The sequence below is a fragment of the Syngnathus leptorhynchus genome, chromosome 13 (assembly GCF_054491065.1).
Source record: "Syngnathus leptorhynchus isolate UIUO chromosome 13, UIUO_Slep, whole genome shotgun sequence".
NCBI lineage: Eukaryota > Metazoa > Chordata > Actinopteri > Syngnathiformes > Syngnathidae > Syngnathus > Syngnathus leptorhynchus.
In genome coordinates this window covers 324884-350184 of record NC_141207.1, presented here as the reverse complement: position 1 = coordinate 350184, position 25301 = coordinate 324884, and the positions used below count along the sequence as shown (strand labels likewise).

Here is a 25301-nt window from a genome sequence, read left to right as displayed (position 1 = left end):
TCTCTGCCTCTGTGAAATTCTTTGTAAATGTTGAAGACCCAACCGATCGCTTCCTCTGCGACTGGTCAATCGGTTCAAAGGATCAATCAGTTCAAAGAATCTTAGCACTTTGTTAAGACAGGACAAGCTTGGTTCATTATTACAGGTTACATTCCAACATAATCAAAGGATCAAACTAATCTATCCACCCTAACAGACGTTTAAGCACGACGGGCCTCAGTCGTCATCCTCGTCCTGCTCCTCGTCCGAGTCTCCCTCCTCAGCCTCCTCGGCCGCCTGCTTCTCGTCCAGCGCGTCCTGCAGGGCCTGCTCCTCCTCCACAGTGGGGTCCACGTCCTCTGTGATCTCGGGGGCACTGGGATACTCATTCTGGGGCGCGGGTGGGAGTAGTGGGCTGTAGCCGTCACCCGGGTATTTCAGCCCCCAGCCCACGTAGATGTTCTCAAACTTCCTGCATAAGCACAAGGGGCAAAAGCTTCGGTGAATGTGGTGGACTCCAGTCATGTATTGGACTCCGGTTTGCTGATGTTTCCACGCTTGATGAATGGGGATTATAGAAGCGAGCCGTTCCAGGCCCTCCTTACGGCATTAGTGACTGACTTCCTGCCACCTCGGGTCGACGGACCGGCGCAAAGAACTTACTTAGCGTAAGCGTAGGCACACGCCCCCGGCCAGCAGTTGGAGCGCATGATGGCGATGGCGTGCTGGGAGGTGAGCGTGGACGACAGGCTGGAGCTCCAAGGAACCGTCTCGAGGATTTCTGCCGGGATAACCCAACGTGAGGAGGAATGGTTCCCTCCGCGTACCGCTGAGAGGGAGAGGAGTGGACTAACCTGCGTCCTGGGAGAGCGGCGTGAGCAGCGGGGGGCCCACCTCGGGCTCGGGCTCGTCGGGGTCCTCCTCGACCTCCTCGCCCTCCTCCTCGTTGGACTCATCTTCCGTCTTCACGGCCAAGTTCACCCAGGTGCAGCGGCCCTGAAACGTCAACGACTGAGTGCGCCGTGGTCTAACTCACAAGTGAAGGACTAAACATCTGCTCAAAGTGCTATTTGTAAATCATCTACAGCAAAATACAAAAAGCAGTACCTGCTGCAGGATGTGCTGCGTGTGATGCACCCACGAGGACAAGGAGTCCACCAGCTCACCGACGGGGACACCCTCGTACTCGGGGTTCTCTTCGATGCCATCCTCAGAGGAGCCCTCCTCCTCGGCGCCTTCCTCCTCGATGGCCTGGTAAAAGCCCTGCGGGCTGATCTGCGTGCCGGCCGAGATGCGGGCGATCTGCGCCCGCAGGTAGTTGGCCTCGTTGCCCGGGAAGGGCGGGTAGCTAACGATGGGGGCGTCCAGCCTGCCCGTGAAGAACTTGCGGATCTGGCGGGCCACCGTGATCTGGGCCGGCGTGACAGACGGCAGCTTGGTCCACGGCAGGCCTGCCTCGTTGCACACAAAGTACACAAACTTGTTGGCTCCGGTTCCTTTGGCCTCCTTGGGAACCACGGGGGGAGCTTTGTACGTCGACTGGGGGAGGGGGTCCATCTAACCGCATGAAAATTTCAAAAGTCAGCTGGCCCATCTTTCCATTTTAAAAATGAAATATTGCTACGCTATCAATGTCACACTATATTGTCACTGATAGCGTCGCCACCCTATGACATCACGCGACGGTGTCATCTTCAATATCACACCAAGCGTTCCCTGGATGACGAGCCAAGGTTACGTCCGCATTTGAAACGCCCTGTCCTTTTTTGTGGACATGCAGATCGTCGTCGGCCATTCACCTCGCGCTCGGCTTTCTCCTTGGCGTCAACTTCCCGGGCCTCCTCGTCAGCCACCTCCTCTGGCCCATCCTCGTCCTCCTCCTCGCCCTCTCCGAACTCAGCCTCGGCGATGATGTAGCTCCTCTCGATGCCCAGAATTTTGCCCCACAGGCGACAGCGCTGCATGGTGTAGGACGACACCAGCTGCTTGAGGGCCAGGAAGACCCGTTGCATCTCTTCGCGGCCCAGGCCCACGCCCGCCTGCTCCAGGAAGTATGCGATCTCGCTCACGTTCGGAAGGGCCGACTCCTGAGAAGCGACGAGTCATACAAACACCGTTCGACCCCTTTTGTGCTTATGGAAAGACCTTTGGGCGTTCATTCCACATCCTACAAGGCCCATGTTGCAGCGAGACACGTTAACAGTGATGTTCAAGTCTGCTTCTCACACAGAGGTACCTTGAAATACCTTTGTTCCTGACACCCCCAAAAAATGTTGTTTAGCAACAAATGTAAAAAATTCCTCCTAATATACTTTACACACCACACTAACATTGTTAAATATCATTCAAAACAATTCAATTAAGTCACTTGAACAGACGGCGGCTCCTGGGCACCGCAAGATAGTGGCAAAGCCCAAAATTGTGACTAATGTAAAAATACATTTCCTCAACTTATCAAAGACTATAAATGGGACCCATTGCCTCCCTGCTTGGCACTCAGCATTAAGGGTTGGAATTGATCACCAAATGATTCCCGAGCGCGGGCCCCGCTACTGCTCACTGCTCCCCTCTCTCTCCCCAGGGCAGGGCAGGGCAGGGCAGGGCAGGGGATGGATCCAAATCACATGGGGATGGATGGGTTAAATGCAGGGGACATATTTCACCACACTCAGATGTGTGTGTGACAATCATTGGGACTTTGACCCTAACTGTGTGGCGCACGTGTTAACCAGTGCGCCAACAATAATGTCAATCGATAAAAAAAAAATAAAAAAAATTCTCCAATTCTGAGTCACAATTATGCAGGGTTCTCTGCATTCTGTGGCTTTGTTGAGTCGAATGAACGCAATGAGGAGATAGCGTGTTAATCGTACCAACTCGAATTCATGCTCGGGGGCGTCCTCAGGCCTGACAAAGAGAACCTTTTGCTGCTCTGCCAACTCCTCGGCAGCGGTGGTCTGCTGGAGGTCCTGGAGGCTGCTCTGCGTGTCCTGGTAAAGGCGCAGCTTCACATCGTGACTTAGGTCCTCCATCACGTCCACCACGTCGTGAGGACGCTCCTCGATCGCGCGCATCAGCAGGCGAGAAAGGTGGTCGTACCTGCCAAATTGGGGCATGGGGTGAGATGCAGTCGTATGGATTTCATTTGAGTTAAAAAAAAATCACACTAAAATTAAAAAAGTAATTGGCTATGGAAGTTCATCAATCTGTGATTATCTGAATTTGAACTTTTTATGTCTGCAAATACCGAGGAAAAAAATGGGACTGAGCAAAATATGGAGCAGATGATCAACATTTTGACAAATGTTTATTAAAGCAATACATTTTTATCGTGGTTTATGCATATGTCTGTGGATTTAGTATATAACTACAGCAGTTGTTGTCCAAAAGACCCAAGCCATGCATGCCAGCGGATCTAATACTAATGACGCCAGACTAGTTTGACATTTAATGTCATGATCTCTGCTCAACGGTAGCCGACAGACACCAAATTGCCAAATACGAAATACAAATATATTAACGAGAAATAGTAGGGTATGTGTCACAATATACATAAAACGTGTTTGTCTCTTCATACAATCGGACAACTTTTAAATTCGGTTTGATTCTTCGGGTAAGTAAACGTGAATAACAAAAGCACAAATGACGTAACTCACAGGTTTAAGTTGCTCTTGCTGCTGCTCTTCATGAGGAAAGCTTTGAAGGAAGCCGCCACCTGCAGGCTGACCTGCTGCGTTCCGTCCATCTTGGCTTCCTTCCTTCCTTCCTTCCTTCCTTCACCTTGGACGGCAGCAAACGGGAGACACTTGACACTTCAACACAATGGAAAACACTCGCTTTCCCACTTGGCACGGAAATTTAGCGGCGTCGCCAAAGCAAACGTGGACGCCACTCGTAAGCGCGAAGAAGGCAACCAGGGTTGCCATGGAAACAAAAACACATCGGTTGCGCGACTGATGAGCTAGCGACACATTGCCTGCCCACTAATGGTGCGGCAACCATGAGTGCTAAAAGGAATGAACTGTGCAGGTGAATTATCTGTTTATCCCTGTGTGGTAAAGGGCTGAAGATGGAGGATGTTCTGTCCACAGTAACACAAAGATCTCAATCACCGCCAGTTGAAGTCTTTTCTGGAATTTTCTATGCACTTTTTCTTGCTACTCCAAGGCCTGAATGGTTGATTTATTCATAGTTGTTATGTTATTTTATTTTCAAATTTATGAGCCTCTGTAAGAAGCAAATTTTGACATTTACCTCAGAAGGCTGCAAACAAAAAGGAGGCATTCCATTTTTATTTAAATTGTATTTATTATGCCATTAATGTTTTATTATTATCATTATTATTATGACTATTATTGTTAGTATTATTAGTGTTATTATCAACTTGATTTTGCACGCCTGCACTTTTAAGTTATATAAGCCTTGGTTGTTCAATATTCATTGTAAAATCCAAACTTGTTTGATTCCATATTAAAAGGTTCATTTGTTCAACCTTGGCCCGCGGCTTTGTTCAATTTAAAATTTTGGCCCACTGTCAATTTGAGTTTGACACCCCTGATCTAGAATAACAACAAATCCTCATTACCAACTAAATCAAGAACAACCCCAAAAAAAGAAGATCAGAACATGAACAACAATCTTTAAGTTAAAAAAAAAAAGTAATGTCCCAAGTAAAGAACTGGTCTAAAATATTTATTTATATACACATAATCCCCCCCTCCGGTTGTTTATCCTTGCAGCCTGGCGAGCCCGTCGGCGTACTGGAACTGTTGGTTGTTCTCATAGTCCAGCATATCCAAGGCCACTTCGCAGCTCTCCTTAACCACACGCTCGCCATCACCACGGAAACGTTGCAGCACGGCCAGGCACTCATCTCGGCCGATGGATCCCAGGGCCTCGGCCGCCTCGTGGCGCACCATGGCGCTCTCGCTGCCGCGTTCCAGTACGGCGCTGAGGGCCGGGACCGCCGCGGGGTGTTGCATCTGACCCAGGACGTAGCCAATCTCGTGGCGGAACAGTGCGCTCGAACACTGCAGGCCTAAAAAAAAAAACCACGTAATTATTATGTAATCATTGACATTGTCATTCCGCTACAAACGAGTCACAAAACAATCTAGAACGGAAAAAGCTTAGGAAACGAGTTCAGAGCCAAGTCAAGTAGCAGTCTACAATCACGTCACAAATACAGTCAAACCTCTACGTACACATTTTTCAACATACGATGTGAAATTTGATCAAATATTTGACCCAACATACACATGGTGGTTAGCCCGCTCAACAGCGGCTCGTCGGGATGACGTCAGCGTCACGTGATTATCCCAATAAGGCTAACGCAAATGGTAGTAGTGGTCATCACAAAACATGAGCGCGGAGTGTGCACGAGTGATCATGCAAAACAATATGGACGGAACACGGCAATCATTTTGACAATCAAGTGACGACGATTAAGCAGAAGGAAGCTCTCAAAGCGGTCAAATCATCCAAAGGGATCAGGGTCATGAAAGGAGCCACCACGTCGCGCTTTGATCCTATTTCAACATACAAAGTAGGTCCCGGAATAAATTGAATTTCTATGTAGAGGTTAGACTATACAGTCTCGATAGGTCAAGAAACAAGTCAAAACCCGTCTAGACTCGAGCAACAAACAAAAAGCAGACAAAGCCCACATCAAAAGGGGAGTACCAAATCACAAACTAGTACTCAAAAACAAAGTCGAGAACTGGAACAAACAGAAGACAAAACTAAAGCGGGAGCCCATTACAAATTCAATCGGTCGCGGTCCCGGCCCCGGCGGCGTCTTACCATCGCCCAAGGCCAGGACGGCTTCCCGGCTGCCCAGGTTCCTGAGCGCAAACATGGCCCGGTAGCGCTCGAAGAGCGGCAGGGTCTCGTCCAGCAGGAGTTGGCGGAGCTGCAAAACGCTCTGGCAGGCGGCAGCAGGCGCGGGATCCACCGAGCCGTACGGGTTGTCGTCAGCGTCGCCGCTCTTCTGGAGCCACTCCAAACGACGCAAGGCCAATTGGCAAGTCTCAGCCACCTGTCAATAACGGAAATGTGGACTGACTCTTAACCAAAGCCACAACTGGAGTTAAGAAGGGGTACACAGAACTCAAATGGGAGACTTTCTCTCCTGAGTCAAAAGTGCTAGATTTTTCCATGAAAAAGTCCTTTTTGGGGCCCTTCTCCAAAAAATAGTGGCTGGTGTGTGCTCCCCCCATTTAACACGAGTTGGAATGGAATAGTTTGGCTCAGTGACATCCCCAGTACCTCAATGACAGGGTCCCGGCTGTAGGCCTTCAACAAGTCCAGAACTGAAGGGTTCCCGATGGCTCCCAGGGCTTCTCCTAGAGTCACAGAGAAAGGTGCCACTTCATTTTCAATGGAAACACAGTGGAAAGTCTCGCAGAGCGGCTGCCACTCACCCGCTTCATGCCGCACCATGGGATCCTGCCGGGTGTCCTTGAGTACGGTGCTGAGAATGGGTATGGCGCGCTCGTCCTGCATCTGGCCTAAGCAGTAGGCCAGCTCATGCTTGAGTAGCACCGAGTCGTCGCTGAACGCTTTGCTGATCCACTCCACTGCTTCGGCGCCTCAAAATCACGGTGGATCCACAATTAACACAAAAAAAAAAACGCGCCAGGCTCAAGTATTAAACGGAAAGGTCTTGCACTCAAAACTAATTTGGCAGATAGTCTGCTAGAAATGTACATTTGGTAGTGGTGACTGACAATCCCATCGATTGACCCCAGGATTTTTTTTAAGGCCCAATGGTATTTTGACTTGAAATTTGGTGGGCATGTCTATGATGGCTTGACCCACCAAAGATCCCAAGAAGCCATGCGTGAGAAGATGCGGGGGTCCTTCAGAGAAAAATGCCCTCCCCCCCCCAACAAAGTGGAGCCTTGGTTTTTGAACGTCCCGGTTCTCAAACAAATTGGTGTTCAAAATAAATAAATAAATAAAATAAACGAGATTTCTTTTCGCTTCGGATGTCGGACAAAATTCGGTTGTCGAACCTCGCGAGATGAGCCGAGAGGACCCACTGACTCCGTTCGTTATTACGTTCTCGTTACTCTGAAGATTGCATCAACTCGAATCATGCCTCCAAAGGAAGCAAGTGGGAGCAGTAAAGCCATTCTAAAACACAGACGCTCCTAAAGCAATGCGACAGTGAGCGCCCAGCTCGCTGCTGGCGGTTGCGCGATCGGACCAAATTAAGCTCCCTGCGCACTGAGGTCCACTTCAATTTTGGAGAGTACATTAGGACTTTAAACATATTTTCTACATTTTAGCGATCGCTCTGTCACAATAATGCGAGCAGCACGGTGCAGTTGCGCGGTCGGCAACGCACTACGGTTGCGCGTTCGGCGGTCCGCTGCAGTTGCGCGATCGGACAAAAATGCGCAAATGATTTTATTTTTTTTTTTTAAAGAAAGAGGGTTTTTATAATTTTTGGGGAACGGATAATTTTTTTTCCATTATTTGTAATGGGAAAATATGATTCGGAATTTGAACGATTCATTTTGTCGAACAGCCTTCTGGAACGGATTGTGTTCGAAAACCAAGCCTCCACTGTACATTTAAATCTCACATCATCAAGGGATCGTTTCTAACGCATTTGACTCAAAATCCTTGAAATATACCTCCCAGGTTCTTGAGAGTGAACAGAGCTCGGAACCGCTGTGTTAGGTCCTGACGGGGGTCCACCAGAACAGAACCCACCGCAGCCAACTTGTCCGCACTGGCCATTCTATGCACACACACACACACGCACGCGTTAGACGGACGCGTACAAGTTAGACGGACACGCACTGACTGCTCGCTCACAGGCAGCCCTTGTACGTGGTCATAACTATCGTAACACATATACCCATCGTTAAGTTATTTTGTTACTAATTTTGACGTTAGTGTTCTCAGGTTAATGGAAGCTAGGCTAGCTAGCAACGTGTCAAGCAAAGCGGTCGTTACATCATCAGCTGGCGAGACAGTTAGCTTGCTAAAGTAACGCTTTTAACGACACATCAGGAAGCGAGCAAAAACAATAACAATTCCAAAAACTCACCCGATGAATTGAACCAGTCAACTAGTCGAGATCAGCTTAACAACACCTCATAACGTGTGTTTGCGAGAGACCATTTGCCCACGTCGCGTTCAGAATGTCCGCGTACGTCACTTGTGACGTCACGCGAAAAAAGCTGAATGTAAATATCAATTACATCGATAACAAAATTATCATCGTTTTCAAACTCAATTTTGCTTTACAAAAAGAGCAAGAACTCGCTTTTATTTCGATTTAATGTTTGTAGCCAAAATATATAATTTAATGTATTATCTTTTTCTTCAGAGATAGTTTGTGCTCTTTGTTCATTCATTATTCCGATTAGTTCTAAAAATATTTCCAAAAATAAATAATAGTCGCACTGACGCACTGGTTTGCACGTGCTCCTTCAGATTCAGAGATTACGAGTTTGATTCCATCTCCGGCCCTCCCTGCGTGGAGTTTGCTTGTTCTCCCCGTGCCTGCGTTTCCCTCCGATCCCCAAAACATGGTTGCTAGGCCGATTGAGCACTGCCAAATTACCATTAGGTGTGAGTGGGAGTGCGAATGATTGTTTGTCTCTGTGTGCCCAGCAATTGGCTGGAAACCGGTTCAGGGTGTCCCCTGCTTACCGCCCAATGACTACCCCCGTGGGGACAAGCAGTACGGATGATGGATGGATAATAATATCAGGTGTAATTTATGTTAGAACTTACACACGGGCACCCGTAACTGCCATATGATTTGCGCATGTGTGGAGGTCGGTCTGGTGTGTCACACGCACTTCCATTAAAGTTCACTCCAAAAACGAGACTCGTCGTCAAGTCTCATAAATATAACAATACGAGTGGGTAAATCTGCGGGTGCCGATTTACGAGTAAGCAGATCCACTGCATTTTTACGAAATTGTAAGATGCAGTATTCTTGATATCGATCATCTTTTATCGATATTCCTTTATTGTGGAGAAAACGCAGGCGGAAGTGGGCAGCGTGAGCAAAAGGTGGGGGGGGTAGAGGGAAAAGAGGAGGGAGGCACCGAGGAAAAAAACCTGCATGTGTTCCTGGAGAACGAATGCCGCCTGACGTTTTAACAAATCCAAGCGGAAGAAGAAGCAGACGAAAGAGCAGCTCTGGACCGAGACCACACCACACCATCCTTTCTCTCTCTCTCTCCTTCCCCTTCCCTATTCACCTTCTCCTTCTCTCTCCTTCCATTCTCGCACGACGCCACACGGGCCGTGCTTCTTCAGCTTCATTCGCCTTGTCCTCATCCTCAAATGAGCGTGGACGCGTCGTCCTCCTTCTCTCTCTCTCTCTCTCTCTCTCTCCCTCCGTCTTCATCAGCAGGTAGCATCCACCTCTCCCCATCCATCGATGGCAACTCGTCAGGGTGCGCGTGGTGCATGTGTCCAAACAAATGATTGCATTGTTGTTTGCAAGATTGCCTGGAATGCTTTTCTTGCCGCTCCGCGTGATATGAGTGTATGTCGTTTGTGCATTTTATGCACTGTCCATTTGAAATCATGAATATTGATGACATGTGTCGTTAGTGAGGAAAGCGATCAATCAAATTCACACATACATCTGATCAACATAATGATTACTCATGAGCCAAAGCCCAGCACTTGAATGGTGATCTTGCAAACGTTCAGCTAAGTGTTTTGACTGACAGTATGATTTTCTGTGACAAAAACGCAAGAGTTGAATGGGGGGGGCAATATTCGGCTTTTAAAAGGCTTCTTGAATGCACGTCTTTGACCGCGCCGCGACGTCACAATAGACATTCACGCTCACCAGATACTCGAGATGTTCTGTCTGGTGCCCAAACTTGTTCAACTTTCACCATTCTCGTTGCGAAGTTTGAATAAAAATATGAATGAAAAATATTGTATGAAATGTCAGTTACTTGACAATTTCTCAAAATGTTCCTTCCCACCTTCCACCTATATGGAAGGTGCACCCAAAGAAAGCGTCTTCGCGGGATCCGTTGAAATCTTTTGGTTTGTTTCAGAGAGTGTTGTCATGCCGCTGCCGCTGCCGCTGCCGCCGCTCTGCCCTGCGGCCTGGCTCCTCCTCCTCCTCGCAGTTGTCCTCCTACTCTCGATTGGCCCGCCGCACGCTGCCGCTCTGGGTGCGAGCGCGTCCTGCCCGGCCAGCTGCCGATGTTATAGCCTGACTGTGGAGTGTGGATCCGCCAGCCTCCTCGCCTTCCCCGAGCACATGCCCGCGCCCGTGCAGGTAACAAAATAAATAGCCAGTATAGGTCTATCCTCCGTTGCAAAAAAAACAAAACAATTCCGCCAAAGCAGTGGTACCCGATGCTGGTACTCCTTGGTTATAATGGTGGTCCCTTGAACAAAACCAGTTGCAAACCCCTGCCTGCGCTAGAAAACTGCCGCGTTGATGGCGTTTGTTGGCCCCTTTACAAAAGTGTAGTACACTCACCCCGCCGTGTCCACGATTTGATGTTGTTCACGCTTTCCTCACAGACGCTGTTCCTGCAAGATAATGCCATCAGTCAGATCCGCAGGCAGGACCTGAGCCCGCTGGCACACCTGCGCTACCTCTACCTGCAGGTACGCACACACGCCCGTTACGCAAACAAGATGCGGAGGTTAGACGGCGCCCCCTTGCGCTCACCTTGCAGAACAACAGTATCTCTGTGGTGGAGCCGGGCTCATTCCAGTCGCAGGTGCAGCTGCTGGAGCTGGCGCTTGACGGGAATAAGATCCGCTCGGTGATGGCTGACACCTTCCGGGGACTGCGCCACCTGCGCATCCTCTACCTGGCCGCCAACCACATCGCGCGTCTGCTGGACTTCACATTTTGCGGCCTGCAGGTGACGTGCCAAAAGCCACCCGTTGAAATGCACTTGGAGTGTGGGGGAGTGGGTGTTACTTTAACCACCCAAAATCAAAATAAAAAAAAAACTCTTGTTTTGCGGCATGGCGCCCTCAGCGGCTGCAGGAGCTGCACCTGCAGCACAACCGCGTGGAGGCGCTGGGTGAGCAGGCCCTGGCCGGTCTGGCCTCGTTGGCGCTGCTGGACCTGAGCGGGAATCGTCTGCACACCTTGCCGGCGGCTGCGCTGCGCCCGCTGCTCAGCCTACAGGTGCTGCGCATCACCGGTGAGCTGCCGCAATTCCGCCACAAAGTCGCATGTCGCCTGACCGACCGATGTTTGTTTTGCATGGCCGCAGAGAATCCATGGCGCTGCGACTGCGCCCTGCACTGGCTTCGGAGCTGGATAGATGATGAGGGCCGGCGACTGCTTAGCTCATCCGAGCACCGGCGCCTGCGCTGCCGTGAGCCGCCGCGACTCTCGCGCCTGGGCCTGTCGGAGGTGCCACTCAACAGCCTGGTGTGCATCCCACCCCTGGTGCAGCTGGAGCCCCGACGTATGGCCGTGTGCCTGGGCGACAGTCTGCGCGTCTCCTGCCACGCCTCCGGATACCCGCGCCCACAGGTCAGCCCGCCACATGGAACAAAAAGCAGCCCGAGCTTTTAATAGCGACACCTTTTTAATGGTTTTGGGCGTTTTCCAAACAAATAACACTCAGATGATGGAATTTGAAAAATATTTTAATATTTTCAAAGTTTGGTATGGGGGTAAAAACGATTTTCTTTTTATCGATAGGAACAAAGTCACTCGTAATTAAGAAAAACAATGTTGAATGCTCTAACTTCCAGTTTGAGGCGGGCCACTTCTTTGAGTTGACTTACCCTGCAGGTGACATGGAGGAAGGTGTCTTCGGACAAGGCGTCACCACTGGCACCCCGAGGGCTGGTGCACAACCTGGGCAGCGGGGCCCGAGGAGCGAGCAGCGGGACGGAGCCATCGGAGGGCGGCCGGGCACACGTGCAGAAGAGCGACGAGAGTGCCTCGCTCTTTGACCCCGACACGGGCAGTGGGATGCTCTTCCTCAGCAACGTGACGATGGCACACGCCGGCCTGTACGAGTGCGAGGCCTGGAATGGGGGCGGCGCAGCGCGGGTCACCTTCCAGCTTGCCGTCAACTCTTCGTCCTCGTCGATCCGGGCCGGTTGGGCGCGGGGGGCACCCCTCGACACGCCAGCGTGGCCGCGCCTGCGGAGTGGCGGTGGCGAGGTGAGCCAGGAGCCACGCTACGCTCTGGGCAGCATGGCCTTCGGCGCACTGGGCACTGCCACGCAGACGGCTATCGCCGCCGGCATCTCGCTGCTGGTGCTCACTGCGCTGCTGCTGGTCGCCATGATCTACAGCCGACGACTGCGAGGACACAAGGACCAGCACGCCGCAAACAAGGTATGCGCGCACCCGTCAGGCTTAGGACAAATTTCCCTTTTTTCTTGCTGAAGTGTCCAAGAAGTTTGAAATTTTTGCATCAGGAAATCCTTTTATTTTTAGGATGGTGATAGTGAGACCTTTTTTCCCCTTTCCACCCAATTGTTTTTTGAATGTAAAAATTGTTTCCCCTCGAAATTCTCCCTTTAGCGGGACTAATGCTGTTTGGTTTGTCTTCAAAGAGACTGCAAGAATGCACGGTTGAAGTTCAAATTGTTGTTAGCGTCAGGAGGAGAGCATCCTTTACGTGAACGACTACTCGGACGGGCCGACCACGTTCGCCCAGCTGGAAGAGTTCCGGGACGAGCGTGGCCACGAGATGTTCGTCCTGAACCGTGCCAAACCTGTGTTGCCACCGGCCCTGCCCGCCACACCCCCTGACACCGGCAGCCCCTCTGGCTCCTTGGCAACAGGCCCACCTGCCGGCCCCTCGCTCCCCCCCGCTGAGGCGGACAGCGACATTCAGACCGCGCGGAGAATAGCTGGCGAGGGTGGCGAGGTGGAGCCGGTCATGACGCCAGAGGGCGAGGGGGTCTTTGTCGACCGCGCCGGCTTGTTTGTGGACTCTCTGACGGCCTACGAGATCCACTGCTGAATACAGGCTGACACTGTGAGCCGATGACTGCGGAACTCCTCGGACAAACACTGGCGCATGCGCTTCTCCTTGGTACTTTGGAAAGTGAGCGAGAGAAAATAGAATTTTGCAGACCAACCGGGGTTTTTCTTTGAAAATGGTAGCAAAAGATGAAGGGTCACCTGATGACAACGGCTGTGTTGTTGTTGTTTGCTAGTGCAATTTTGTCCTCACTGTTAAAGTAAAAAGCACCACGAGGAGGACACTATCGAGAACCCGAGGTTGATTTATTTGAGAAATCAGAGCTCTGTAACAAGGGTGCAATCCAAAGCAAGAAAAACAATAACAAAGGCAAAAAGTAACAGCGGGCCAGCTGGCAACAGTCCTAAATATTGGAAATGATCCAGAGGTTCGCCACATTAGATGTTGGCGTTTCGCTAGTGGACTGACTGCTCTTGAAATATGCAATCATTTAAAACAAGGAGTGCTCAGGGACTTTCTTAATCCAAATAAATGCCATACTCACTCGTTTGCAAACAGCACTTGTGCTCGACTGACGCTCAATGGTAACGCGGATGCGTGCTTTTCTGTAATAACAGGAAAACATACCTCATCATACAGATGAAACCATTCTATTTTTTTCCCTCCGAAATCAGTAACTTATTCAGCTAAAGCTTTTGCGAAAAGATTCGGATGCAAAAACAAAAGCCAATACGAGACAGATACAATGAATGACAAACAAAACAAGTCATCGGAACTTGACAGTACACTGACACTACACGTGGGCGCTCAGGCAGGACATGTAAGCGGCTAACTTGTAAAATGTCCAAACAAAATACCAAAGTACCTTTCATCGCAGTGTCGACATCTAATTATGACTCTGACAACTTGGCTAAAAATTGCCTCCATGATGGCCCGCCGTTGCGATTGTATTTTTTTCTTCTTTGGTAAGCTTCTCTTCTTTTCCGGCGGACTGTCGGCAAATTGCGCGTTAGCGCCCTCTTTTGGGAGAACCGCAAACTTGATTTGACTGGACGTTTGCTGTTGCTGAGCTAAATAATAGTTCATACTGTACAATGTATTGGAAGAATGACATGTGTTGATTTAGTCGTAATCTTTCCAATGATACTGCGAACAGGCAGGCAGGCAGTTGGGGGAAGCTTTATACGTGCGTTCTTTGTCTCCGTTCATTTGTTGACAGTTAAAGACGTGCTTCTTACTTCTGCCACAATCCACTCATTTGAATCCCTAAAAGGAAAATTCTCCTCACACACTAGCAGTGCAGGTCATTCTCTTACTAAAGCATGTTGATTATATTGATATAATCAATTACCATTTAAACTGTAGTCAAATACTATATGTGTGACTATTACGAGAAGGCAAAACCAAATAAGCCAATCAAAAAATAAGCCCAAATGTTGACACTGTCAATGGAGAATTAGTTGGTTTATTTTCTATGTACATGATATGTGTTATAAATATAATACACCATAAACACAGAAGGTAGCGCCATTGTCAGACTTAAAAGCAAAGCTCAGATTGTTGGCCGTGGTCGGACACCGGCGCTGATGACATGATCGCGGCATCCCGCAGCATTCATGGGGGAGGGGCCGTTGGGAGTGTCAAACATTTAAGACATGCTGCGGGACTTTTTCTGTTTCTTGGTTAAAAATGAAATGTCATTTGAAGCTGACCTTGATGAGACCCAAAGGAACGACTAATGCTGTCATCTGGTGGCTTGAAAGCTCCTGATGAAAATCCAGGACACTAGCCTCCCTTTGAGGCTGATCTTCACCTTGGCCCTTGCGGTGTGTGTTCCGGCAAGGTCATTGGCTGCTGTCGGCGATGACGATGAGCGCCGGTCCGGTGCCGTGCTGCGCCACCTCCGGTTGGGCGTCGATGTCACGGTGATGGCCATCGAGGCACGGCGCGGCACAGACCGCGTGCGTGTTGATATTGTAGACACCAGGCATGAGGAAGCAGGCTTGCAGCTCCAGGTGACGTATCTGCCGTGGACAAAGCGCCAGCCGGTAGCGGGTCTGGCCGACCCAGGTGAAGCTACACGCGCACTCACTCCACTCAGAACTACACAAAATGTGTGTGGGAGGGGGAGGGGGGGCGAGGGGGAGAGTCCAAGCATGTCTTTTTGAATGTCTGTTTTTGTGTACTTGCGTATGTATTTTTCCATGTCTGTGTCCATACGTGAATGCGTTTGTATGTGTGTGAGCTGAAAAAGCCACACACTCACCTGGTGGTGGTTTTGTGCCTGAGGTCTACTGTGACGTCGACATCCGTCTGGCAGCAGTTGGACAAAACCAAACAAACGGGAACCACACAAACACTGCACACAATAAACAATATTTACAAGCGCATTTGGCCACCTGGTTTGCGTGTGCCCACGTGTGCGCGCCACCTGTCCTGTGCAAAGTCATGCGCGTACGTCTCCGAGTAGCGCAGGTTGCTCTTGACCAGTCGTGACAGTTGCGTGGATGGCGGCGCGGCGGGAGGTGGCGGATCAGACTTGAACTTGAGCAGAACCATCTCCTGAGTGTCCTGACAACACGACAACACCTCGTGAGCGTGCGATGTAGCAACAAGAACGCACAGACACTGAGAGATGTGGCCCGGATCGGGTGGAGCCGCCCTCACACGGTGATACGCTAAACACAAAACGATGTGGTCACCTGCTTGGGAGCGAGGGAAATGGCCTCTTCGCCCATCGCCTGCAGCGCCACATGGAGTTGACCTTCCAGGATCAGCTGCTTGCTGTCCTCCACCACGTAAGCCTGCACACAGGAAAATCGCACTTGAAATTGCAAGTACACACCTTTCTGACCAAACACGCACACGCGCACGCAAACCTGACCTTCCAGATGACAATAATGTTGAGGTCCAGCCGGTCGCACTCATCAACCCTGCGGAGCGAGTCCTTGCCCAGGCTTCTGCCGCCGGAGGACATCCTTGACCCCGAGGAGCAGGCGACGGCGCGGCGAGACTCGGACGTTCGGCGGCAGCGGAAGAAGAAGTCGCCGCAGGGCGTGGCCGAACTCACGATCTGCACCCACATTGACAACGTCAAGTGTCCTTGAACTCTATTTGATGGTATGGCCTTATAATCGCACATTTTGTCAAATTTCAGACAATTTGCCAGGATGGCGGCGGGCGGAATGAACCCTGTCACAGCCCTAAACGGAGTCGTGTGCGTGCGTCTATGTGCGCATAAGACGGCCGGCCGCTCGGCATACCCGCTCGTCGCCCAGATTGACGTCGGCAAAGGTGAACATCTCGGTGCGGTCCAAGGAAGCTTCAAACGCAAACACGCGGAACGGTCAATGACTGAAGTATGTAGTTGAGCACGTACGTGGCGGCGACGCACCTCGGTGAGCTTTGCACGGTGCCGCTCTGAAACAAAGCTTGGCTCGCTCTTTGCTGCTTACTTTGCAGTCTAGAGCGGGGGAAAAAAAAAAACCAGTCAATAGCGGCTAAAACCTTCCAAATGGTTCAACATGCTGGCTCACAATCAGCATGGCCAGAAAAGAACAAACGTGTTCAAACGTTACCATGCGTTTACTACGGAATAAAGGCGCCACGAACCGTTAGCCGATCAGCGTTGTGTAACCTGCGGGCAGCACTGTCATTTGGTACCTTTCTCCTTGGCCGGATTGATGCACTTGCTGAGGCTCCAGTGTTGACTGCTGCTGGACACTTGGACGATGTGGAACTCGCGCACACCGGCGTCACTCTACGAGGCCAAAGACAAATTAGCAAGGTGAGCAGAGCATGGCAGCGCCACCAGAGGCTGATGCCGGCCGGCCGGCCGGGGTGCTTGCCGTGTTGATGTTTTCAACATCGATGAAGACCAGTGTGCTGCTGCCATCCTGGTCCTGTCCTTGCTGAGGGGGTATGGCGCTGGCATGGGCTGACGCTTGAACACTGAGAGAGCGACTGGCGCAAATAAACACCGAGTGACGAACCACCCGGTGGCTGAGGAGGAAGAGCGCAGTGAGCTCATCATCATCATCATCATATTGACACATTTGCAGCAGTGCCATTTACTGGCTTGTGTTGGTCATTGCGGCACCTGAATTTCACAGACTTGGGTTGAGCAAAGACCCTCGCTCATGTGAAAATCTTAATTGGCAAAAATCAGTTGACGACAAAACATCCACCACAGTGAACGAGTTAAGAAGAGAACAGTACCAAGGATAGAGTCATGGGGAAGGATGGGGAGGGTCTTTCAATCTGCAATGTGAATTGAATACTTGGGAGTGGGGTCAGGGAGAGAGAAATGATTGAATGCAGAGGCGGAAAGTCACCTGATGAATTTCCATCATCAAGCAATGTTCCGAGTACGTGCGACATCTACCTGATCTTGCTTCCTTTGTCTGGACTTTCATAGTAAAAGAGGAAGTTGATCTCGTGGACTCCTTCCTGGTCAGGTCCTCGCAGCCAGAGCGGGAGCTGCACAGACTGTCCTGGCTCCAGCGCGCCACCGACGGGGACGTCCACCACGTCAGACGTGGATCCAAAGTCGTCGGCGGACACCAGCATCACACGGGCCGCTCCGGACCCGGGCGCCGCCGCCAGGGTTTTGTAGGCCGAGCAGTTCTCGGCAGAGGCGGGGCTAAGCGGCGTCAGCGGCGTGCCGGCCGACGGATTCCCGAATGTGAAGAATTCGGGGTGAGTGGACACTACGCGCAGGCCGCAGAGGGACACGGCGCTCACGTTGCAGAACTCCACGTACGCCTTGCGGATCTCGCCGCACAGCAGCGCTGTCGGGAACTGCAGGAAGAACACCTAACGCGCACAAAAGGGAGGACACATGGCGGACGAGCTGTCTTTTGTTTGGTTTCTTTAGACGCGCAAACAAATTACCTCCATGAGGGGCATTGGTGGCGTAACAATGGGCTCCAAGCGCCGGTCGGGTCCGTAGCGCACAAACATTTTGTCCTCTGTGGTGTGATTGAGTCGTGGGCCTCTGATCTTGATGTCCTGCTTGCCGCTGACGACGATCGTCTCGGCCTTCTGCGGCCCTGTGAGAGGAGATCTCACGTGACTGACGGACTGACGGCAAAGGTTTGCGTCGGGCGCCCTCTTGTTACCGTCGTCATCGTCCGGCGTCTCCGCCGGCGATGCGGCGGCCAGGTCATAGACCACACCCGTGATACTCAGGCAGCCCGTCCGGTGCGGCAGCAGCCTGAGTCGGGCCTGCGTTCGCGAGTCGCAAAGGCTGTTAGAAACCAATCGCTAACAAAGATGAGCGTCTTCAAGACACGACCACAGATCAATAGAACTCGCCATTTTGGTTTCCTCGGGGGCCAAGTGGAAATCCAGGATGGTCTCAGTGGTGACCACGTCATCTGTCTGCCTTGACTGGAAAGGGCAAGTGGGACAGAGTTCATCAAACAAAAGTCTGACAAAAAACACCCATACAAGCCAGCAAATGAACAAGCATTTTGTCGTGGGAAAAGGCATCGCCGGAAGACGCTGACCTCTTCCTCCAACGCGTCCCGGTTGCCGACGAGTTCTTCTCCGCCGTCTTCCGTGGCGGCGGCGGCGGCAGCAGCGTGGCTGCCGCGCGTAAACTTCCAGACCAGCGAGAGGCGGGACAGTGCCAGCGGAACTTTCAGAGGGTTCCTGAACATCAACTCCACCACCACCGGCTCTGCAAAGCAGCACGCCAGAAGCGGATCAACAAGCAGCAAGTATTTGTTCGTTGTGCGGTAATGAAGGCGTTGCGGTCAGAACCTTGATTCCCCTACGGCCTACGCCTGCCTGCCTTTGTCAAAATAAAAGCATACCGATACTATGTGCAAAATCAACAGTCTGTTGTACCTTCCACAACAGCCAGCGGGTGGCGCAGATTGTCAGTCTGGCTATTGAGGTAGCACTGGCTGGGCTGGAAGTTGGCGGGGAACACCCCTCGATTGGCAGCGGCCACCAGCTGCTCCTCCAGCTTGCACCACATGGCCGCCTGCCCAGCGTCATACTCCTGGTCCAGCGACACGTGGGTTGCAGCCTGCTTCTCACCTGCGAAGGCCAGGTCACGTCACAACCCGAGTAGCGCCGGGAGGGGGCGCCTCCTTACCCTCGGCTAGGCGGCGCTCGTGCCCAAAGTAGACCCTGGTGGCGGCGCCGTGGATGCGTGGCAGCGGCAGCTGAGGCAGACGCACGCCGCTTCGGCTGATCACCGTCTGCGAGACACGCCAGACGTCAGGGCACACAATTTTTCCTTAACATGTCAAATACTGGAAGAAAGAAAAATGACTGTGATGTCTAAATCCCATAAGCAGAAGTCAGTAGCAAATAGGATAGCGGTCTGAGCGCCATCACCTTGTAAACGTAGAGGTACTCCCTGAGGAAGGCGCCCTGCTGCGCGGCTGTCTGCCGGCTGTTGTTGGTCAGGATCTGCTTGAAGGCCTGCGCAGCCTTCTCGGGCCGGCCGAGCGTGAACGACTGGCGCCCGACGGTGAAGTTGATGTGGTCCTCGGCCAGGGACCACGACCTGCCCTTGTACACCTGCATGGCCTGGCAGTAGCACCGCAGCGCGTGCCTCTTCTGCACCAGCAAGTCAAAGTCAGCGGCGCTGGTCCCAAAATGGCGGCGGGCCAGCGGGAGGGATGGTGGCCGGATGGCTTACCTGGTCGGCTTTGCTGAAGCGGTGACCCGCCAGAATCATGTGGAAGGCAAACTTGCGCAGCATGCGAGTGCGCATGTTTATGAAACAGTGAGCCGCCTGCTCCAACATCAGAGCGCTACGCAGGTCAGAGTCCTAGATGGCAAAGGTGGCAAGACAACGTCAATTCAATTGAATTGGGGACGTCATTTTCGAGCTTTGGAAAGGTTCCTCACCTCACAGGTCATTTTGATGAGCAGCGCAGCCGCCTCCGAGTATTTTGCTTGACTCTTGAGGATCTCGGCGCTGAGGAGAGCGCAGCGCTCGGCCAGCACCACGTTCCTGTTAGAGAGTTAGTGCTGCTCATAAAGCAAATGAATTTTTCCATTTAATCGTGGCGACATGCGTTAGCTTTGAAACCTATCAATTTCCCAATTATCGTAAAAACCCAAAAATGCAGTTTGGGGGCATCTGCTACCTGCAGACGTCTCTGTAGGTCTGGATGGCTGTGTCCATGTAGTGGGCGGGATACGGGCGCACGGCTCCGCCTTGCAGGAAGGCCGACACAGCGGCCATTTCCTGCGAGGCGCGAGGAAGAAAGGAAACATTGACATCAAGTTGGGCTGGCCCACAGGGCTCTCAAGGACACGTCCTATTCATGCTCACCAGAGCGCCGGCAGCGTAAAGCATGGCCTGGTCCGACAGGAAGTCCTTCTTGGCCGTGTGGTAGCAGCTGTAGGCCAGTTCGTAGTGCTGCACCAGGAAGCACAGGTCGGCCATCTTCCTGATCTGCAGCTCGGGGGCTTCTGGGGGGTAGCTGACATGGCACGGCTCCAAAATCACAAACGGGACAAAAGAAAGCAAAACCTGGCCGAGCTTACAGGAGGCCGCCGGTGCTCTTGGGCTCGCTGACGCTTTTCTCGGGCGCTTTGCCGCCACCGAACCATTTCTTGGTGGCTGTGAAGAGGGAGCGACTCAAGCCTTTTCGGGACACCAGCTGCGGAAGGGAAGGACAGGGAGATGCTTATGAACGCTGCTGGCACAAAAGTGGCAAGGATTGCACGCGCTCATTTGGGAGAAACACTCTTTTTGTCCAGTCCCAGCTTGGATTACGTTTGGACACGGTTTGAAAAGAATGCACTTAGTTGTCAGCGGTTTTTCGAGAAGGTTTCATAGTTCTTCTCTAGAGCGCCGATGTGGAGCACCTGGTCGTTGAGCTGCCTGATGTTTTTCTCAATGTGAGGCAGCAGGCCTCTGAAGGTGAACTCCTGGACAAACTGGCGGATGCGGTCGTGGTCGCCGAGAGTCAGAAAGGCGCTTTGGCCCCCTGCCGTAATCTCGGCCTCCCTTGAGGCGCTGGGTGAGTCCTGCTCTAGACGGCCACCTTTGAGATGGCACAGGAGAAGCCAGTCACAACATTGCTGCTTGGTCTGAACTTTTGAAGCATTCCAAGACCTTGTATTTACTGAATGAAAAAAAAAAATTATCCTTCAAACAAGAAAGTGACCCGTGTCTGTAGAGGGCTCCTCTGCTGTGCTGCCGCTTTTATCTGCCGAAGAGCTCACACCAGGACCGACATTATCGTCCGCTTGATCCTGCGAAGGCACAAAGACGACACGTTTGCGTATTTGCACATTTTGGGGCTGGCGACCGAGTCATGAATTTGATTGTGGTCAGCGGGCGGGCCCACCTGGCTGTGCAGGTGGTGAGTCCAAAAGTCATGAATCTGCTGCTCCTCCTGCTCGGCGACGAGCGTGCGCGAGTTGATCTTGAGAAGGTAGCAGCCCTGAGGCCCGTAGCGCTGCTTCATGTCCTCGTAGACGGCCTCGGCCCTGAAAGCGTCACGTTCGAGTTGCTTTGGGGAATTTATACACGTTGCCTTTTGGCACAAGGGTGTTTTGCCTTGGATGGCCAAAGTTTTAAGACGCAAGCAGCGATGGGATTTCGCCGCGGCCTCTCCAAAGGCTTCATTACCGTCGTTCGTCGCCTTGGCCCACGTCGTGCAGCAGCACGTAGTACTTGAGCGTGTTGGGGATGAACCACTTGGGCTTGGTGAAGTCTCCGCTGTGCTGGATGCGGTGCTGCTCCTGCGACAGCTTGACAAACTGCTCTACCGGCGCCGCCTCGCCTGACGACACCACCAGCAGGCCTGAACAGGCCGGTCAAGGAAACTCGGCCGGCCAAAACAAAAGGAACACAAGTGACAAGGATACAGGCCAGGTAGTGGTTGAGGAACTCGTGGTCGGAGGCCGGTATGGACTGAAGGAAGTTCTCCCGGTAGACCTCGAACCAGGGCGTGCTCGCTGGGCAGGGCAGACAAAAAGTGGCAACGGTGAACAAACGGCGAAGACAAACCGCAGGCGGCTTCACAAATCTGTAAGGATTTGAACATCTCATTGATCGAAGGACAAAGATCTTGAGAAAGGAGGAGTTTGATGATTTAGGGAGAAAAAAAACTGACTGGCAAATAAGGGACTTGGGACATCTTGACCAATTTTAAGAGTGTGATTTAAAAAAAATAAAGAAATCTCAAGATCAGCAGTCTTGGCAGATCTGGAAAAGCAGCTTTTGGGAAGAACCCGGGGGAACGGGAGTATCTTGGGAAATGATCATCTGGGAGAATCATCTGAGGGGAATATGATCCGAGGAGATTATCTTGGGAGAAGAGGAGGCTCTCGGAGAATCTTGGGAAAACAAGCTCTGGACAGAAGACCATCTCCCCAATCATGGGAGAGATGAGCTTTAAAGGTGGAGAGCTGATCTTGGTAAAACAGTGCGAAACTCGTGCCACTCAAAGCAAATGCTGACCCATTTGCTGGTCGAGATCTCAGACATCCGTGATGCGGTCTACGGTCTACTCACCAAGCACTCAAAACACCCGACAGAATCATGCTTCGCTTTTACACGTGAGCAAGGCTCTAATCTAAAAAAGGTGACGGCAGCAGGAAGAGCAGAAGCCGCGGGAGCGGAGGAGAGAGGAAGTGAGAGATGATGATCTAAACGGAAGCCACACACGACGGGGGTACCTGAGAAATGCTTGGAGGCGCACGCTTCAGTCAGCGCGTCTCTCCACGAACTGAACCAGGGGGCGCTACATTTAAGAGCTTCGTCTGACAGGTGTAAGCAGAGAGCAGCCAGAAAAAAACAAACAAAAAAAAAACGTCACAACACGCAACCCTGACTACAAACCCAACTTTGAGACCCTAAAGCTGTCTTGGAATCCTACATCAAAACCCGACCCTCGTTTGAAATGGCCATTTGAAATGTTTCATGAATAATGTTTCATTCTACTTTGAGCATGGTTTGAACCCATCCATCCATCCATCCATCCATCCATCCATCCATCCATCCATCCATCCATCCATCCATCCATCCATCCATCCATCGTCTTCTGCTTATCCGGGGTCGGGCCGAGGGAGCAACAGCTTTAGGAGGGACTCCCAGACTTCCCTTTCCCCAGCCACTTCATCCAGCTCATCCCAGGGGATCCCAAGGCGTTCCCAGGCCAGCTGAGAGACATAGTCTCTCCAGTGGTAGTCCTGGGTAGTCCACGGGGTCTCCTACCGGTGGGACATGCCCAGAACGCCTCCCTGATGAGATGCCCGAGCCACCTCATTTGGCAACTCTCAACGTGGAGGAGCAGCGGCTCTGCTCTGAGTCTCTCCCGTATGACCGAGCTTCTCACCTTATCTCTAAGGGAGAGCCCGGACACCTTGCGGAGGAAACTCATTTCGGCCGCTTGTATCCGGGATCTCTTTTTTTCCGTCACGACCCATAGTTCGTGACCGTGGGTGAGGGCAGGAGCGTAGATCGATTGTAAATTGAGAGCTTTGCCTTTTGGCTCAGCTCTCTCTTCACCACGACTTCACCAAACCGGACACCCTCAACGCCTCGGCTGCGCCTAGAGATTCTGCCCATAAAAGTTATGAACAGAATCGGTGACAAAGGGCAGCCTTGGTGGAGTCTTAGTCTTAGTCTGGCCCCTCACCTAGGACCCTTTTGCCATGGGTGACCCTACCAGGGGCACGAAGCCCCAGACAACATGGCTTCTAGGATCACTGGGACACGCAAACCCCTCCACCACGGTAAGGTGACGACTCATTTTGAACCCACAATCTGAATCCCTTAGCATGGCTTGAAACACTGATTAGAAGCTCTAAAGATGGCTTGAAACCACAACTTTTGTTTGGAACCCTGATCCTTTATTTAAACCTCAATTTGAATCCCTCCCACTGTCCCTGAAACCTACATTGGAATCCTGACAGTCTTAAACTTTCCATCCAATCACTAGAATCCTCCACACTCGCCTTTTCGACGAGAACTGATAAGGTGACGATCGCCGACACAAGTGCATGAAAATATCACCGAAGTTACCGTTGAAGCTGAGGTCGTAGTCTCCCGCGGCAACAGCGGTAGAGACAGCCCCCTCCTGTGGCTGGCAGGAGAGCACCACCCTGTCGAGGCGGTGGCGCTGGCCCGGGCTGAGGGCGCCGGCCGACAGAGGTGGGGCGATGCTCGGCACCACCTTGGTCACGCAGATCCGAAGGTTCTTGACCACCAGAAGCTGGTTGTTGGGGTCCCGCAAGTGACCTGGACACAGTCTAAGCATTAGCTCACTTCCGGCCATTTTCTATTGATGGGAGTAAACCTCAAACTGTTGTCAAGGGATGCTCTGCTCCTAGTTCTGTAAGATAAACACGACTTTGGCACCCTGACACTTGTTAGAAACCAACTGACTTGACACCTTAATTTCAAGCCCCAACTATGGCTTGAATTCTTCACCGGGTTTGAAACCCTAATTTAAAAGCCTTACCTTTGTTTGAATCCCCAAACGCAGACTTCAAACCCCACTTTGCCAACATGACGTTTGGGCAATGAGACCTTAACCGTCTTGCAAGTGAATCCAGGGACGCTCGTAAATGGGCATGACAATTTCGGGTCAACAAAGAATGCACACGAAAGCCGAAGGACTCGTCCATCAGCGAGGAATTCGGGGGGTGTCAAGCTGTTTTGAGGAATGTCGGGCGAAAAATGACAACTGCCGATTAAAGGCACTTGAAGCGCAGGCCTTTAAGCACGCTGGCTAAATGCTGTCAAAGTCGAGCCGCTCAGGTATCACAAAGCCCGGGCAGGTGACGCCAAGCCCCCGCGGGTGTCTACCGGTGCTTCGTCACGAGCTAGCCGCGGTGCTAACAACCCGAAGCAAAGTCACGCAGACCGGAGCTACCCTGCGAGCGGGGCGGAAAAGTGGCGCCCGCCTTATCGTACCTTCAGAAGTGAGCCGGCAGAAAGGCCTGAGCAGCTCGGCGAAGTTGAGCTTGTTTTTGCTGGTGAGCCTCTCTGCCTCGTCGCTGCACAGCACGGCCACCATCGGTACGAAAGAGTCCTGGACAAACTCCTGGACGGACTGTACGCACTGCGCCATGGTGGACTTGTCTAGGAAGTAGACAAGGGGGGCACGGTCGGAGGTCGGAGGGCGGCGGCGGACACCTTCACATTGTGGACTAGAACCGCGGCGGACTCGGGTCGGCGGCCTTGTTGGCTGGCGGTTCTCTTCCGGTTTGTGGGACCGTCATGTCATGTGACGAGCGCCGGAGCCTGCCCCACAACGTGCCTGAATTAAAACACACACCCACGCAGTAGGAGACCCCGGGGACGACCCAGGATGCGCTGGAGAGACTATGTCTCTCGGCTGGCCTGGATCCCCAGGGTTGAGCTAGTTGAAGTGGCTGGGGAGAGGGAAGTCTGAGAGTCCCTCCTAAAACTGCTGC

The 25301-nt window shown here is 52.0% G+C and overlaps 4 protein-coding genes across 6 annotated transcripts; 1 reads left to right on the top strand and 3 right to left on the bottom strand.

The window, feature by feature from the left end:
- Nucleotides 1-8: 8 nt before the first annotated feature.
- rsph4a (radial spoke head component 4A) lies at nucleotides 9-3892 on the bottom strand. The gene is made up of 7 exons (XM_085927584.1): nucleotides 3636-3892; nucleotides 2853-3078; nucleotides 1779-2066; nucleotides 1087-1536; nucleotides 834-975; nucleotides 643-760; nucleotides 9-451 (listed from the first exon to the last, which is right to left on the bottom strand). The coding sequence occupies exons 1-7, from the start codon at nucleotides 3722-3724 to the stop codon at nucleotides 217-219; spliced, it is 1548 nt and encodes a 515-aa protein (XP_085783710.1). The 5' UTR covers nucleotides 3725-3892; the 3' UTR covers nucleotides 9-216.
- A 764-nt stretch (nucleotides 3893-4656) lies between these two features.
- On the bottom strand, nucleotides 4657-8171 carry dohh (deoxyhypusine hydroxylase/monooxygenase). Its single transcript, XM_085929121.1, has 6 exons — nucleotides 8042-8171; nucleotides 7623-7729; nucleotides 6402-6569; nucleotides 6247-6323; nucleotides 5782-6016; nucleotides 4657-5017 (listed from the first exon to the last, which is right to left on the bottom strand). The coding sequence occupies exons 2-6, from the start codon at nucleotides 7726-7728 to the stop codon at nucleotides 4707-4709; spliced, it is 897 nt and encodes a 298-aa protein (XP_085785247.1). The 5' UTR covers nucleotide 7729; nucleotides 8042-8171; the 3' UTR covers nucleotides 4657-4706.
- Nucleotides 8172-9241: 1070 nt separating this feature from the next.
- Nucleotides 9242-13823, top strand: LOC147046715 (leucine-rich repeat-containing protein 24-like). Its single transcript, XM_085928115.1, has 9 exons — nucleotides 9242-9407; nucleotides 10029-10255; nucleotides 10507-10593; nucleotides 10665-10856; nucleotides 10976-11144; nucleotides 11217-11482; nucleotides 11747-12059; nucleotides 12093-12301; nucleotides 12570-13823. Exons 1-9 carry the CDS (start codon nucleotides 9392-9394, stop codon nucleotides 12933-12935), a joined length of 1845 nt encoding a protein of 614 aa, XP_085784241.1. The 5' UTR covers nucleotides 9242-9391; the 3' UTR covers nucleotides 12936-13823.
- A 520-nt stretch (nucleotides 13824-14343) lies between these two features.
- Nucleotides 14344-25136, bottom strand: trappc8 (trafficking protein particle complex subunit 8). 3 transcript variants are annotated; one of them, XM_085927440.1, is made up of 30 exons: nucleotides 24799-25135; nucleotides 23905-24120; nucleotides 22557-22640; nucleotides 21744-21833; nucleotides 21505-21679; nucleotides 21221-21362; nucleotides 21038-21125; nucleotides 20736-20914; nucleotides 20412-20527; nucleotides 20197-20347; nucleotides 20009-20109; nucleotides 19767-19872; nucleotides 19555-19686; nucleotides 19248-19472; nucleotides 19003-19108; nucleotides 18750-18944; nucleotides 18407-18579; nucleotides 18213-18287; nucleotides 18017-18122; nucleotides 17790-17947; nucleotides 17281-17711; nucleotides 16745-16898; nucleotides 16560-16656; nucleotides 16291-16359; nucleotides 16160-16218; nucleotides 15781-15969; nucleotides 15599-15700; nucleotides 15328-15467; nucleotides 15163-15255; nucleotides 14344-14999 (listed from the first exon to the last, which is right to left on the bottom strand). In XM_085927440.1, exons 1-30 carry the CDS (start codon nucleotides 24953-24955, stop codon nucleotides 14741-14743), a joined length of 4368 nt encoding a protein of 1455 aa, XP_085783566.1. In that variant the 5' UTR covers nucleotides 24956-25135; the 3' UTR covers nucleotides 14344-14740. The 3 variants fall into 3 exon arrangements, with proteins under 3 accessions (XP_085783566.1, XP_085783565.1, XP_085783567.1); XM_085927439.1 differs by having other exon boundaries at nucleotides 17790-18122; nucleotides 24799-25136; XM_085927441.1 differs by lacking the exon at nucleotides 22557-22640 and having other exon boundaries at nucleotides 17790-18122; nucleotides 24799-25136.
- Between the last annotated feature and the right edge of the window lie 165 nt (nucleotides 25137-25301).